This window comes from Poecilia mexicana, unplaced genomic scaffold, assembly GCF_051168715.1.
Source record: "Poecilia mexicana isolate PSO_F unplaced genomic scaffold, ASM5116871v1 scaffold_22, whole genome shotgun sequence".
NCBI lineage: Eukaryota > Metazoa > Chordata > Actinopteri > Cyprinodontiformes > Poeciliidae > Poecilia > Poecilia mexicana.
The window spans coordinates 5,394,584-5,408,059 of NW_028263391.1; the positions used below are offsets into that span (position 1 = coordinate 5,394,584).

Consider the following 13,476-nt stretch of genomic DNA (forward strand, 5'->3'; position numbering starts at 1 on the left):
GTTGTTTCGAGTTGGCACCAGGAACAGTGGTAGAAAGTGAAGGAGCTCGAATTTGTTTTCACAATTTGTCTCACACCATGCTGTCACAACATAGTAACACTTTCAACAAATTTGTAAAAAAAAACAAAAAAAACAAACATATTTCCTAAGTTACTCCATCTTTAAGACATGAGCAAATATTCTTCAGTCTTGTAGCCTACAAACACGAAGGTTTTCCCACATTATGTGTTAGTCAAGCTGTTTTCCCCCCTTAATATCTCTAAATCTCAATCAAACCCATATCCGACACGTTTGGAGGAAGACGGTTGTAGTTGGGATTGTTAGATTCTTGTAGTGAGACCGCCACTCTACAGGTTTTTGTTCAGCTCAGTTTCTCATGTGATGTGACTCAGTTTCTGGTTTTGCCCGTAGTGCAGAAACACAAGCCGTCATCAGGTTTGGTTGGCCGAGAACATCTTTAGTGCTAAAATGTTGAAAGTCGCGCTTCTTTTCGGTTGCTGTTGAACACAATGAGCCTCGACGTTCCTTCAGACGTGTTTCGTACCAGAACATCTGTAAACATGAAGCACTTTAGTTGCACTGTCACCTGGGCCTTCACACAGACATTTATGCTAACTTTATATTAAATAACATTTCCCAAATTTAGTCACAAAAAATGTTGCCACACTGAAAAAACCCAATAAAATAGGTGAAATTATGTTTATCCAAGTAAATAATATATTAAGTTTATTAAGTTGTCATGTTAGGCAAATCAAGTAACTAATGTAAGTGGAACAAACTGAATTTGATTACATGTAACAAATTAACTCATGTTTTTTTAGGTTGGAGCTCTATTTTCTTTTTCTTTTTTTTTTCCAGACGTGTGGTTTACCTGATGTCATAACACCCATGTTCATTCAGAAAGACACTGTGAGCCTAACAAAGATTTGAAAACAATATTTCAAAATATATTTTTAATATTTGTGTTGGTCTGACACTTTAAAACCAACAGTGACTGATAGAAATGGTTCTTGAGTTCCCCCTAGTGGCTGGATTTGTGATTTACATTGACCCGTCTGTGTCCGTTGACATTTTATTGCGCGCACGTGTGTGTGCGTGCGTGTGTGCGTGCGTGTGTGCGTGCGTGTGTGCGTGCGTGTGTGCGTGTGTGTGTGTGTGTGCGTGTGTGTGGGTGTGTGTGTATGTGTGTGTGTGTGTGTTTATGTACTTTTTGCATAACTGCGGCTGTGTTTATGAAAACACAATAAGTTGAATAGAGCGATCTTTGTTCTTACTACATTTTTTTTAATTTCCACTCAAAATGGGGGATTTTTGAACGCACAACATTTTTACATGTTATATTATTACAACGTGTCAAAGTATCTTAAAAATGTGACACTAAGTTGTTTCTAAAAGGTAAAGAAATCTTTTTGTGTTGTCCAAATCTTGGATATGATAACAAAACCTTTTTATAACAATGCACAGAAATATGAACAAATATATTTTTGCATTACTGGGATGGAAATAAAATGAACTTTTAGCATTTTTTTCCCCCATTTTTTTTTTTAGAATAGAGACTTTTACTGCTCTATAGGTCAGACAGTTTAAGTAAAACATGAATATTTGCCATAGGCAGCGAGTACTGACGTTCATAATGAGATTCCTAATTATTAATATTTGCAACTTTTTGAAGTTGACATTTGGTGGTTGTAACATAACAGAAGATGTTTCACCCAGTGAACCTCAACAGGAAGAAAAAACAACCAGGAAGTCAGTGTAATAATGATTAAATATAGTTCAATATATTACAGAACTTTAAAGTTACAGAGTCTAATAAAATATATGGTACTAATAAAACATTATTTAACATTATTTTAAACATCTGTGTGTCTTACAGAATAATGTGGTTACAAGTACTGTTTAAATCAGATCCTTCCACTAAGAGTAATAATAAAAAAACATCTAAAATGTTTTAAAAATGTTCTTTTAAGGATCATGATTATTTCAGATGGCATTCGTCTGAAGCTGTACATTTCTTTTTCCGAGATTTTAATCAAAAGAATAAATTAAATTTGAGGTGTGGTGTAGCTAACACACAAAATATAAATTTTAAGAATCGTTTCTTTATCATTATGTTGGCAGGCTGAAACAGTTTCTTGTGGGGAAGGAATAATCTGCTGCTGCTCAGGCGAAAGTGTTGAATCCGCTGCTGTTGTGCAGCGGGATTCCCTCCGCTCCTCTGAACTCCTCTGCAATGTCGTCGAACGTGCGACCTTTGGTCTCCGGGAGGCGGAGCCACGTGACGGCGAAGGCGAGCAGAGCTACGGCTGTGAAAATCAAGTAGACGTAGGCCCCGCAGATTTTCTGTAAGAGATTTGGAGGGATAAAAATAAAAAAAAGAGAGAGAAACAAAACTACCACATTTATTGCTTTCCATGTTACACTTAAAAAAAACCTGATGGGTCTCTCGTGATTTAAACTTGATGCTATAAAACCAAAAAGGCCGTAAAAACGGATCTCTGTTGGCTTACGCTTTCCCTCCACAGCTGATAATTCAATCACTCGGTCAATGATCTCAGCCTCGCTTCGAGCTTTTAGAGAGAGATTTATGTGTCTTAAACAACAACTGTACATAATTTATTTCCATTTTACGTCGAGTACGCATGTCTGGCATAAAGCAGGCTGGGGATTTTTACGATCTGTGTTTAAAAGCAACGTCTCCGAGGCGCTAGGCGACCAACAAAAACAAGACGTTCGCCTCCCTCAAAGCTTCCTCAGAAGTCCGACCGCGTAAACTCACCAGCAGCGGAGGGAAGAGGAGGGCGAGGACGAACTTCCCTCCCCAGTTGACCATGCTGGTGAGCGCCATGGCGATGGGTCTCCCGGGCTGGTCGAACAGTTCGGCGGCGATGAACCAGGAGATGGGGCCGGGGCCCAGCTCGTAGGCCGAGACCACGCAGAACACCAGCAGGACCTGCAGGCTCTGCAGCTCTGGGACCAGGTGCTGCAGAGAGGGAGCAAAAGTCACTCTTACGCGTCATTGTGGCGTTTTGTCCCAAGGTCAAGGAAAGTTTGATTAGGCACAGAGATGAGGACATTGACGTCCATCAGGACAATCTGAGGTTCTAGTTGTAACAATGACATCAACGGATGTCAAACCAGGACTGCAACTCAGCGTCGTTGTTGATGATAAATCCAGACCGCAGCAAATGTTTTTCCAGGCTAGCTGGTCAGCCTTAAATGACCCAGACTACTTTCATTATTTTGAAAGCAGTTGGTTCCCAGGCTAAAGCTAACGGCTAGTTCAGAAAGGCCTATTTGTCAAAGTCTGTTGATTTAATCGGCTAACCAAGATCTGTCCTTAAACAACTCTAGACCCAAAGACGGATTGAAGTAAAATTATAGCCATACGAATATATCTATTGACGTCCAGTGTTTAGAAAGAAAGGATTAAAAAAAAGAAGAAACAAAAAAACATAAGTTTTTCACTGCTTGCTTTTAAAGACACATTTCCAGCGAGTATGAAAGCGACCAAACTATGACAGACTTACCAGAACAGAGTCGACTATGGTCATAAGGAAATTACAAACTCCTATGGAGAGGAAACCAATCAGCAGCAGCTTCCTCCTCCCGGCCCGCTCCATGAAGAAGAACTGGGGGTAAATAATGAGACGGAGGAAAAAACTGGGCAATGAATTTGGTTTTCATCAAAAATGTCCATGAAAATTTGGTTGGCTCAGATCTCACATTAGTTCTGAGAATTTATTATTAGTTTTACAAAACAAGATTCTATTTGTGTATTGTGGGATATGTTTGTAACGATGAAAAACAATTAGTGTATTAATATGGATTGTATGTTATTAACTGTGTAAACACCACCACCACCACACCGAATGAGCTCTGCTGTGCAGCATCATTTGGCTCGGCTCCGCCCACTAGTTTGCTCTGCAGTGTAGAAATGACCTTATAATGTTGTCCTCACTCAAATCTACACCAGTTTTTCATCACCGATCCCAGTGTGCATACATTAGATTCCTGATTTCTAAATAAAAAGCAGCAATAACCTGACCACCAGATTGTCAGAACGACATTTCCTGGAAGCAACACGTCGGCTTTATCCCGACCTCTGATGCAGCTGCTGTGTTTCCTGCTGTCGCACGAATGAATTGGAGATGATTTGTACTCACTGCAACCAAAGTGAAGGTGACATTGACAACTCCCACACCTAGAGTCAGATATTTGGCCTCATCGAACTTGGCCTGGAACATTTTAGTGGAGTAGTTGATAATCTGGAATAAAGAGCAGAATAACTGGGAAATGTGTTTCTTTAAGATGGGCTAATGAAATTATGTATTGCCTTGTTTATTTGCAAATCTGGTAAAAGTAACGTCTTTAAGTGTTTAGGATGGGTTTTTTTGCCTACTGCATTGAATCCAGAAAGCTGACTGCCTAAGTTGACGAGGAGAACGATGAGGATCGGCTGCCTGTAGCTCCGTTTCCGGAGGAAATCCCGGACGGTGACGCGGGTCAGGGTGTGTGCAGCCTCGTCCTTCATCTCCTCCAGCTCCCTGGACACTTTGTCGGCATGGCCTCGCAGTCTCAGCAGGGCTGCAGGATGAAAACAACAATGATGTGCTTTCATAGAGCTGGTGGAATTTGTGTGTTTTAGATGCGTTTTGTTTCTCAATGGCTAAAGTTTGTCCTCTCAACACCACCTAGTTGCCTATCAGCATTTTTTGAGCCGTATGCGTTCACGTATTAGGACATACAAACGATTCTTTCTAGGTGCTAAAATTGGATAAATGCAACCCAAACAGCTAAACATCTCATCATCATCCTCTAATATGACTCCATTAAAAATATTCTTGGCTCGCTTGTAGAGGCGGTGAGAGGAAAAGCTAAACCACCAGATGACTGGGTTGCTTGTAAATCCACTTTGGGTCGCAACCAAGTTACGTTTTTCATCTTTCACCTTTTCATAGAGTTGCTTCATTTTGTCCACGTTTGTGGCCATCTATTTTCACACCCAATTTTAGTTTAATTAAAACTGGAATATTATGGGTTATTAGTAACTAAGATGTTCTCAGGCAAACTGCTGTAGATCCTTCTTTGTTCTGCCTTTTTCTAACAGTGTTGTGGTGACTGACTGATAGCTGTTGGGTCTGAAACGTTTCTTCACAGTTCGAGATCATCTTGAACTTGCATTGAGTTGTGCTGTAAACCTATAAAGGTTGGTGACTGATTAAATTGTTCCCAGAGTTGAATGATGAACCCCGAAATGTTTTGAAATGGTTCAAGATCAATGACCAGCAACACTGGCTACTGGCTGTTTTGAAATTGTATTTCCTTCAAATCAGTAATTTATATAAATTTCCTTCCAATGCAGGAATCAAATTGAGATCATGATTTTACTACATCTATTCCAAAACACTGACTTTATTGACCTTGTGCGTAATTTGGCGACTTTGTACTGTTGGTTGACCAAAATGTTCAGTTTGTCAAACAAAATACTGAATTGTGAAAGGTGTTTAAACTCTTTTTTTTGTGACGATTGCAGATTCTGGGTTGACTTCATCTCCTGTGATTTCCTAATTGAGGCTATTGAAGTAGAAACCCACCGGTTTCTGCTTTCCTCTCCTCTCCCTGGTTCATCAGGAGGTAGCGAGGGCTTTCTGGGCAGAAAGGCAGAACCAGATACTGTGTCAGGGCCGGGATGAGAGACAGGGACAGCATCATCGCCCAGTTGCTCTTCGTGCCCAGCGTTGTTTCCAGACCAGCCACCTGTAGCAAACGGTAAATACTTTGTAAGACGTTCACAAACAAGTTAAACTATCCAAACCAAAGATCACCGGCACCGTCCTTACCATCCCTATCAGGATGCCAGAGGCTAATGACACTTGGTTGAGTGTGGCAAAGGCTCCTCTTAGACTGGTAGGGGACACTTCCTGGATGTAGAGTTGGTTTAGACTCATCACAAGACCGCAGAACAGGCCAAACACCAGCCGTCCCAGGATGAGAACCTCGAATGACCCACTGGCTTTCGAGGCAAACATAATGCACGCCGCTGCCACTGACAGACAGTTGGCGATCAGGATGGAGTTTCGTCTTCACAGGGAGGGCAAAAACAAACGCTCGTCAGTAGATCGTAGAAGCTCTGCTGTGTGTTTCGGTTTTACTTGTTTACTTGACTCTCACCTGCCATATGAATCCGCCAGGTGTTTAACCCCCAGAGAGCCCAGCAACGCTCCAAAGTCCTTGATGCTGACGGACAGCGACCACAGCAGCGTCAGGCTGTGATCCGACATCGACTGGTTGCGTCTGGCTCTCCATGTGCTGTTGAAGAACTCTTCAATGATCTGAAGACCAGCGATAAAAGGAAAAGGCAGGAGAACTTGGACCATGTAACCCAATGCCGATGTGCGAATGAATCACGAGAAGTGCTGAAGTTGAACGTCCCATATGAAGACAGCTTGTGGTGTTGGTGTACGTTCAGCGGTGTGAAACTGCTGACTGTGGGAAACACCTTCAGGACCTGAGCCACTGAGGTTTAGGCAGCTGCTAACTTCACAAGGCTGTGTGATATTTGTTTGACAGTCTGCCTGCTGTCTGGCTCTTCTGAAGTATCCCAAGACTTGGCTGACCATTTGGGTCGCTTTTGGACTCATCGTTTTTTTTCATGGAATGGCATTTAAATTGTTGTCTACTTAATTTATACCACATTTTGTAATTATAAAGGGACAGAAGACAAAGAAAAACAGGACATAGAGATGTAACAAATCTGTATCATGACTATGTTCAGTATTTGACAATGTAGAGAGATTGTTGGCTCGTCTATATGGCACACCTTAAAGACGTTACATTCTCGCCCTTGTTCTGTGCTTCTCATGGTTTTCTTTATAAACAGGCTTTTATCTAGTAGGGATGAAACAATTATGACTTGGTAAAGTAGATACCTGGGATGTGCAGCGGGTTACGCTACAAAAACACAAAATCTTAAGTATTTTGGTTCTAGTACAAATATCTTAGTAAATTTGAAATAAGACCAAACTAACTTATAGATAACTTTTCAGCAAAAAATAGATTGTTGTTCCTTTGATTGGCAGATTATTTTGAAAAAATATAAGTATTATAAGTGAAAGTGGCAGAAAATGTCAATTGAACTTGATATCGTAAAATTTCAATCCATTGTGAAACATTTAAATAATGTGTTGTATAATTTGACATCATGACAAAAACTTGATTTCATTATAAAAAATGTATTTTTTCTTTCTGGTTCTGCAGTTATCGCTCACCCCTGGTTTCACTCGTGACCATTTAGTGAAATACTTGGATGCTAATGGACGGATGCTGTCATCTGGCCGTCCTCTTACCCTGGCTGGAGCGTTGACGTTGCCAGTGTGGTAGCCGATCTGCAGGGGTCCGAGCACGGCTCCCAGGACGGAGACCAGGAGTGTTGCTGTCAGATGGCTCTGAAACAACAAGCCGAGCATTTTCCCAAATGTTTCACCTCGGCTTCTTTAAAAATGTGACAAGAAAATAATGAAAAAACTGCAGCTTGTAACTACAATTTGTTACTGCTCAGAACCAATATTTCTCATTCATATGGCATTCAGAAGTGAATTTTTGTGTTGATTTGTAAAAAAAAAAAAAAAAAAAGGAATACCACAACTTAACCTCTGTGGATGCCATCTGTTGGGGTGAGACAGAATATCTCTCCTGGATAGCAGGCGCATTTATTGTCTAGTTTTCTGAAAGTAAATGAACACAAAAGATTTGCATTGGAGTTTAGCTATGATTTCTTTTTCTTTGGAAAAACACATACTTTCTTGTAATCCTGGAATTATCATGAACATTTTAAAAGAAGAAGAAATGTGACGTGTGGTTATCAAAATGTTTTGGTGAGTTTCACACAGAATCACTTGTCAGACTAAACAAGTAGTGAAATGTCCGTGTGGCCTGATTTACATGAGCAAAACTAAAAGAGAAGAAGCAATCAGCAATATTTGTAATAAACACGAGAAATCTAAAAGTTACTTATTTTCTGACTGAGACGTTTTCAGATTTGTGCGTCTGGTACAGAAAGACTTGCTGTCATTGCAGTGAAAGGTGATTCTACAAAGCATCGATTCAGAAGTGTGTGTGTAGAACCACTCAAATAAATGGAAAAAACTTCAAATAAAACCTCAAATACAGTATATATGCATTATGTAAGGTTATCAGGCAAAGTCATGAAAAAATATACCGAAACGGCAAGTTTCAAGATGAAAACAAATTTAATGCATTAGAGCAGACACAACAACGACAAAAAAAATCCTGCATTTTTGTGCTTTGAAATTATGTCATCGATGTTACTTTTCATATATGACAACAAATGGTGTCTTTGTGACAAGAATCACAAGGAAAAAGTTTTAAAAAACGAGAATTGTTTTTAAGCTTTTGCAAAGTTCAAGTACAAGAAGTCAAAAAAAACAAAACAGAGGTTTTTATTGCATTAAAACTCAATCCAATAAAAACAGCTGTTTCTGTTTTTAACCTGGATTTAGTGACTAAATCCCCTGATGTGTTTCAGTGTTTCGGTATGTTACACACAATACAACTCACTGAACGCTAATCATAAAAACAGTGACAGATGCATTTCAATCATCTTAAACCAACTTACCAGAGCAGGGGACTGAAAAATCTCTCGTTTTTATCCTGTAGCGTTAATTTATCTGAATCTCTTTAGCACCAAACGCTTGTTTCAGTTAAAATGAGATGAGTTCATAATTCATAGCTGCTTCAAAACCTCACTGATCCCTTCTTTTTCCCCTGCGTTTCTGAAATGACAGTGCATTATTCAGGACACACACACGTATATTTAGGACCCGCAGGTTTCCCGCTTACACAGTCACACCCAGCCGATGCATTTGGAGCGGACCTGGTAAAACGGTTCCAGTGGGCCTCCTCCGCTCTCCAGCTGACAGAGGAACCGTCTGTACGAATCAAAGCCGGCGGAAAAAACAAACTGTTCTGAGGTCAGAGCTGAAAATGAACTTGGAGCACAGAGGAGGTATTTTAGAAGGGGGGAAAAACACTGACATTAGAGTAAGGTGTGTGTGTGTGTGTGTGCGTGCGTGTGTGTGAGGGTGGGTTGGTTGTTGCAGTTTGATGATAATGTTGTTAGCTGAGATGGGAATTCTTAGAGCACTTCATGGCTCCACAGGATCGTTTCTCTTTCTAAGAATATTGAATGTTGAGGGTTTGATTCAGTTGAAAACAGACTTCACACTCCTACACGGGGAGAGTGATCCAGAGACTGACAAATGTGAAAATTAGCATATTCTTGTAACCCTAATAGGTGTCAGTCAAGCACATTGGACAGGGTTGAAGCGCTGAGCTGCAACTTTGTGGCAAAAGTTTTAGCAAATATACTTCTGCAAACTTTTAAACTCTCGCGGTCTTAAAAGACGGGGCTCCATTGTAGTCCGAGAGCTTTTTACCCTGAGCGAGGTCAGGCGGGGCTGCACTGACTCCACGTGCGCTTGAGGTCTCTTTTTCTTTCCCATACTTTCGGCAACTGATGGCCGCAGTAGAGCCTTTCTGACAACATGAAGTAGACTGGAACGGTGAAGTGTTTGAGTTAATATGAAGTCTTTTGTGAGCTTCACATCATGTCATGATGTTATCGCCTCATCAAAACCATACCTGGAGAGTTGCCTCATTTCTTTCATGCATGTTTGAGAAATCCTTTAATCTCCCATGGCAACCATTTTGCTGTGCAAAACGCCTGGGTGGGCCTAGCTCCGCCTTTCGGGAAAAAGCTCCTCCTCTGAGCTGCAGCTTCCATCTCACAGAGCACAGCTACTCCACAATTCCTCCACTTGGCTCCTTCAGACTAGCCAGCAGCAATTAGCAAACACCTTCTGGAACTGAGCATCTGCTGAGTTCATTATAGGAGCTACTTCTCAGAGAAACTCTGGTAAAAACGTTAAAGGCTTAATTGGAGGAGCCATGTTGTGATGATTTCCTGAAAGCGGAGTTTCAGAAAGAGCAGCAGTTTTTAAAGACACAGAGACCCAATTTTAATGCGTTAAATTGCGAAGTAAAATTACTTTTTACTCACATTTGATATATGTAGCATTCTTATAATAAGTGGAGCAAACATGGTTAGTTGATTGTGCTGTAAAATGGCACCGTGTGGCTGGAAGTCAGTGAAAATTAGACTCCCTATTTATTTTTCTGATTTAGATGTATACAACATGTTTTCTTGGCGTTGATATATTTCATACATGTTTTCGTGAATGGATCTTCTCATATTCTTGAAACTTAGACACTTTTAGTCTCATTTAGGAGAGTGAAGGACGTGATGTCATTAACCATTTCTGACTTTATTCAAATTCAGCGAAGACATGAGTAGCTTTAAGAGGTGAAACACACAGTTCTAAAACATCAATATTATAATGTTATGACTAGAGGGAATACAGTTCAGAACTGACATAGGAAAATTTGTTTTGCCTTTTGAAATTCTTTCACTTTGAACAAACATTTTTACATGCGAGTTCAGCACAGCAATCCGCGTTTGGCACAAAACCGGCAAAAGAACAAAAGAGACGATGTACATATACACATCGTTTGAGTTTCACATGACAAAAAGAAAGAGGGAAAAGAGGAAGAGTAGTTTGCTTTAGGAGGTTTAATGCACCATCCACCTGCAGGCTCTGATCCTGCAGCTGAGTTCTTAATCAGGGTGTGGATACGCCTGTCTGGAATGTGACCCTTCGAGCCCCCTGACCCCCTGTGACCTCCACCGTGCTCCGACAGCTGGGCAGGTGCTGCTGCCGGGGGGGTGGGTGTGGGGCACAGAGGGCACCAGACACAAATGGTGAGCAGTGCATAGCTAGCACGCCCCCCTCATACTCCCACCTCAGTACAGGCTAATGGCTCTCTTCAAATTACCTGTAATGGGGTTCCTGATCTGTTCCTAAGTGCTTCAATGCACCCTAAAAAAAAAAAAAAACTCAGGAAATTATGAAGCAATTTTGCTCATCACCACAAGAACATCTGGAGAGTCGGTGAACGTTGCGTTTAATTAAAACTAAATTCTAAACAGATGAGCTGAAACGCTCTTCTAGCGACCTGGTGTAACATAAAACCTTGTGTTTTTATACACGCCGTTTGCCAAGTTATTTTTATAGTTTCCATGTCATTTTTTTTCTTTTTTAAATTCCCAATTAGGTTATTGAGGCTTGTCTGGTCACGCGTGCCTTGCTAAGGTATTCATGAGTCATTTTGCAGCTTTACAGCCTAACATTTGCATGGCGCATCACTGTGAAGTGAATGGTTTTTTTTCTTCTTCTTTTTTTATCTTTACTAAAGATCTTTATCTTTACACCGTTGTCTTGTCAACAGAGTCTCTTTTTGGCAGCGTTTCTTGCCAACGCTCTCCTGCAGTTGTTAAATACTTTTACGTTTTAAGGTTTGAAAAGTTGTCAAAGCTTCAAATATTGTTTTGTAACCTTACGCTGCTTTAAAAAAAAACTTCTTCATCCCAGTTCACACTCATCAGGTTTGTATTTGTCATGAGAACTTGAAGACTCTTTGCCAGTTTTTTCCACTTCAGAATCCAGCACTACTTAATGCAGGTCTGTTACATAATATCTCATTAAACTACATTAAAGTTTGTGGTGGCAAAGTGAAAAAAGTGAAAAGTTTCTCAGGTTACTGCAAGTAGAACAAATAACATACAGCAAAATCCGCCACAATAAGCAATTAAACACATGACAGATTAACTGAGCTTGATCATTTCTACTCTCATGATTCATATTATGCAATTTTGTTCACCATAATCCATTTTATTTTTTGGTTTTATTTGTTGTTGTTTTTATTTCCGTTTAATTTCTTGTTTTTGGTTCTTCAGATATTCAAATTATCTCCCAGTTCTAGTGTTAAGTGTTCTTTACAAACTTCAATTTATTGGTATACTGGCATCATTTTGCTGTTTTCAGTATAATAAACCATTTATTACCTGAGAATGGTCTCTTAGCAACAATAATATCGTTTGTCAAAAATAATTAATTGGACAATTTATCATCCGGCAAACTTTGTTATTGTGACAGGCCAACATACAACTACGTGTACACGGTGTGTTTGCTGCTGTTGTTTTAGCAAACAGGTTGTTGCTCCAAAACCTGCTGATTTGACACGGGCAGCGTGTGTGTGAACCATCATGCTGCACCTGCACTGCCAATACATCACTGTCTGCGCTCCAAATTCACCAGTCAGCTCCGAAGGCCCTCCGCAACCTGCCTACCCTCAACCCAAACAGTAACGAATAAGAACACACACCCCCAGCCCGACACACACGCACACACAGATCCTAAAGCAGCTGCGTCATTATAAAACTCTTTTGAACTTCACACTAGAAGTCAAATGCCACATGTGTTAGAGCAAGACAGATGTACTGCAGCTGCTTCCTGGCTCTGGTTTCATCTACGATCCCTCCACCCACACACACACACACACACCCACACACACACACTGGCCCTCTTCAGCAACCTCAGCTCCATCACGCACAGACAACATCCGCACCTTTGAAGTCTCATCACTAAATCAGATGAACAAACAATCCGGTCAAAAAGGGGAAAAAAACAGAAAACAACTTAGTTTTTTGCAATGAGTCGTTATTAGTTTAAAGAAGAAGCTTAGAAGAGGGGATTTCTATGTTTACCATCATATATTGCACCATTTAATTAATACTAAATCATAAGAGTCTGGGTTATTCTTTCATGTATTTTTATATACATATACGGATGATATGTGAAATTTTTTGAGCATTTCTTTTACTTCAGTAGAACTGTCAGCCTCGGAGCAGCTGGCCATTTTACATTATTTCTTATAAATATGATGTAAATACAAAGGGTTTTATGATAAATATAAAGCACTATTTTAGCCAAAGTCACTATTTCTTGAATGGCCTCTAAAAATCTTTCGTTTCAGTGCTCCCCAATGTTTTAGCTTTTTTTTTTCCATGAGGTTTTCTAAAAATATTTCTGCGTAATTTCTTAAAAACATTTGACGAAAAAAAATCACAAAAAAGGAATTTAGTGCTATACGCTACACAAATGAATTTTGGGGAACATATTAGTCGAGAAATGTATTGAAATTTTAATCAAGCAGATTAGTGTGTAAATTAAATATTCAGTAATGGTTAAATTCCTGCTTTATTTTGAGTAGGTATATTTTCATACATTAGACTTTTGGATGTTTACCATAATTTGATGTGTATTACATTAAGACATACGGTTTTGACTTCACCCACGAAGAAGCAAATTGCCAGTTTTACTGTTTGAATTGTTTTATGAATGCAGTTACCCATCTTCACCATGTGGGGGCAGTGTAAAACTCCTTCTCTCCACTGTTAGAATCTCTCTCGACTAGTCGGTTTAAACAGATGTTATGAACTTTGTATTTTTACTGTTTTTGTTATAAGTTAAGAATGCCACACCTGTTCAGATGTTT

The 13,476-nt window shown here is 39.9% G+C and overlaps 1 protein-coding gene across 2 annotated transcripts; it reads right to left on the reverse strand.

Moving 5' to 3' along the window:
• Nucleotides 1–1,535: 1,535 nt before the first annotated feature.
• slc2a1c (solute carrier family 2 member 1c) lies at nucleotides 1,536–8,918 on the reverse strand. 2 transcript variants are annotated; one of them, XM_088002756.1, is made up of 11 exons: nucleotides 8,639–8,918; nucleotides 7,654–7,727; nucleotides 7,350–7,448; nucleotides 6,175–6,335; nucleotides 5,844–6,084; nucleotides 5,598–5,760; nucleotides 4,403–4,587; nucleotides 4,167–4,268; nucleotides 3,531–3,632; nucleotides 2,780–2,983; nucleotides 1,536–2,343 (listed from the first exon to the last, which is right to left on the reverse strand). In XM_088002756.1, the coding sequence occupies exons 2-11, from the start codon at nucleotides 7,666–7,668 to the stop codon at nucleotides 2,164–2,166; spliced, it is 1,452 nt and encodes a 483-aa protein (XP_087858882.1). In that variant the 5' UTR covers nucleotides 7,669–7,727; nucleotides 8,639–8,918; the 3' UTR covers nucleotides 1,536–2,163. The 2 variants fall into 2 exon arrangements, with proteins under 2 accessions (XP_087858882.1, XP_014850363.2); XM_014994877.2 differs by lacking the exons at nucleotides 7,654–7,727; nucleotides 8,639–8,918 and having other exon boundaries at nucleotides 7,350–7,636.
• Nucleotides 8,919–13,476: the final 4,558 nt, after the last annotated feature.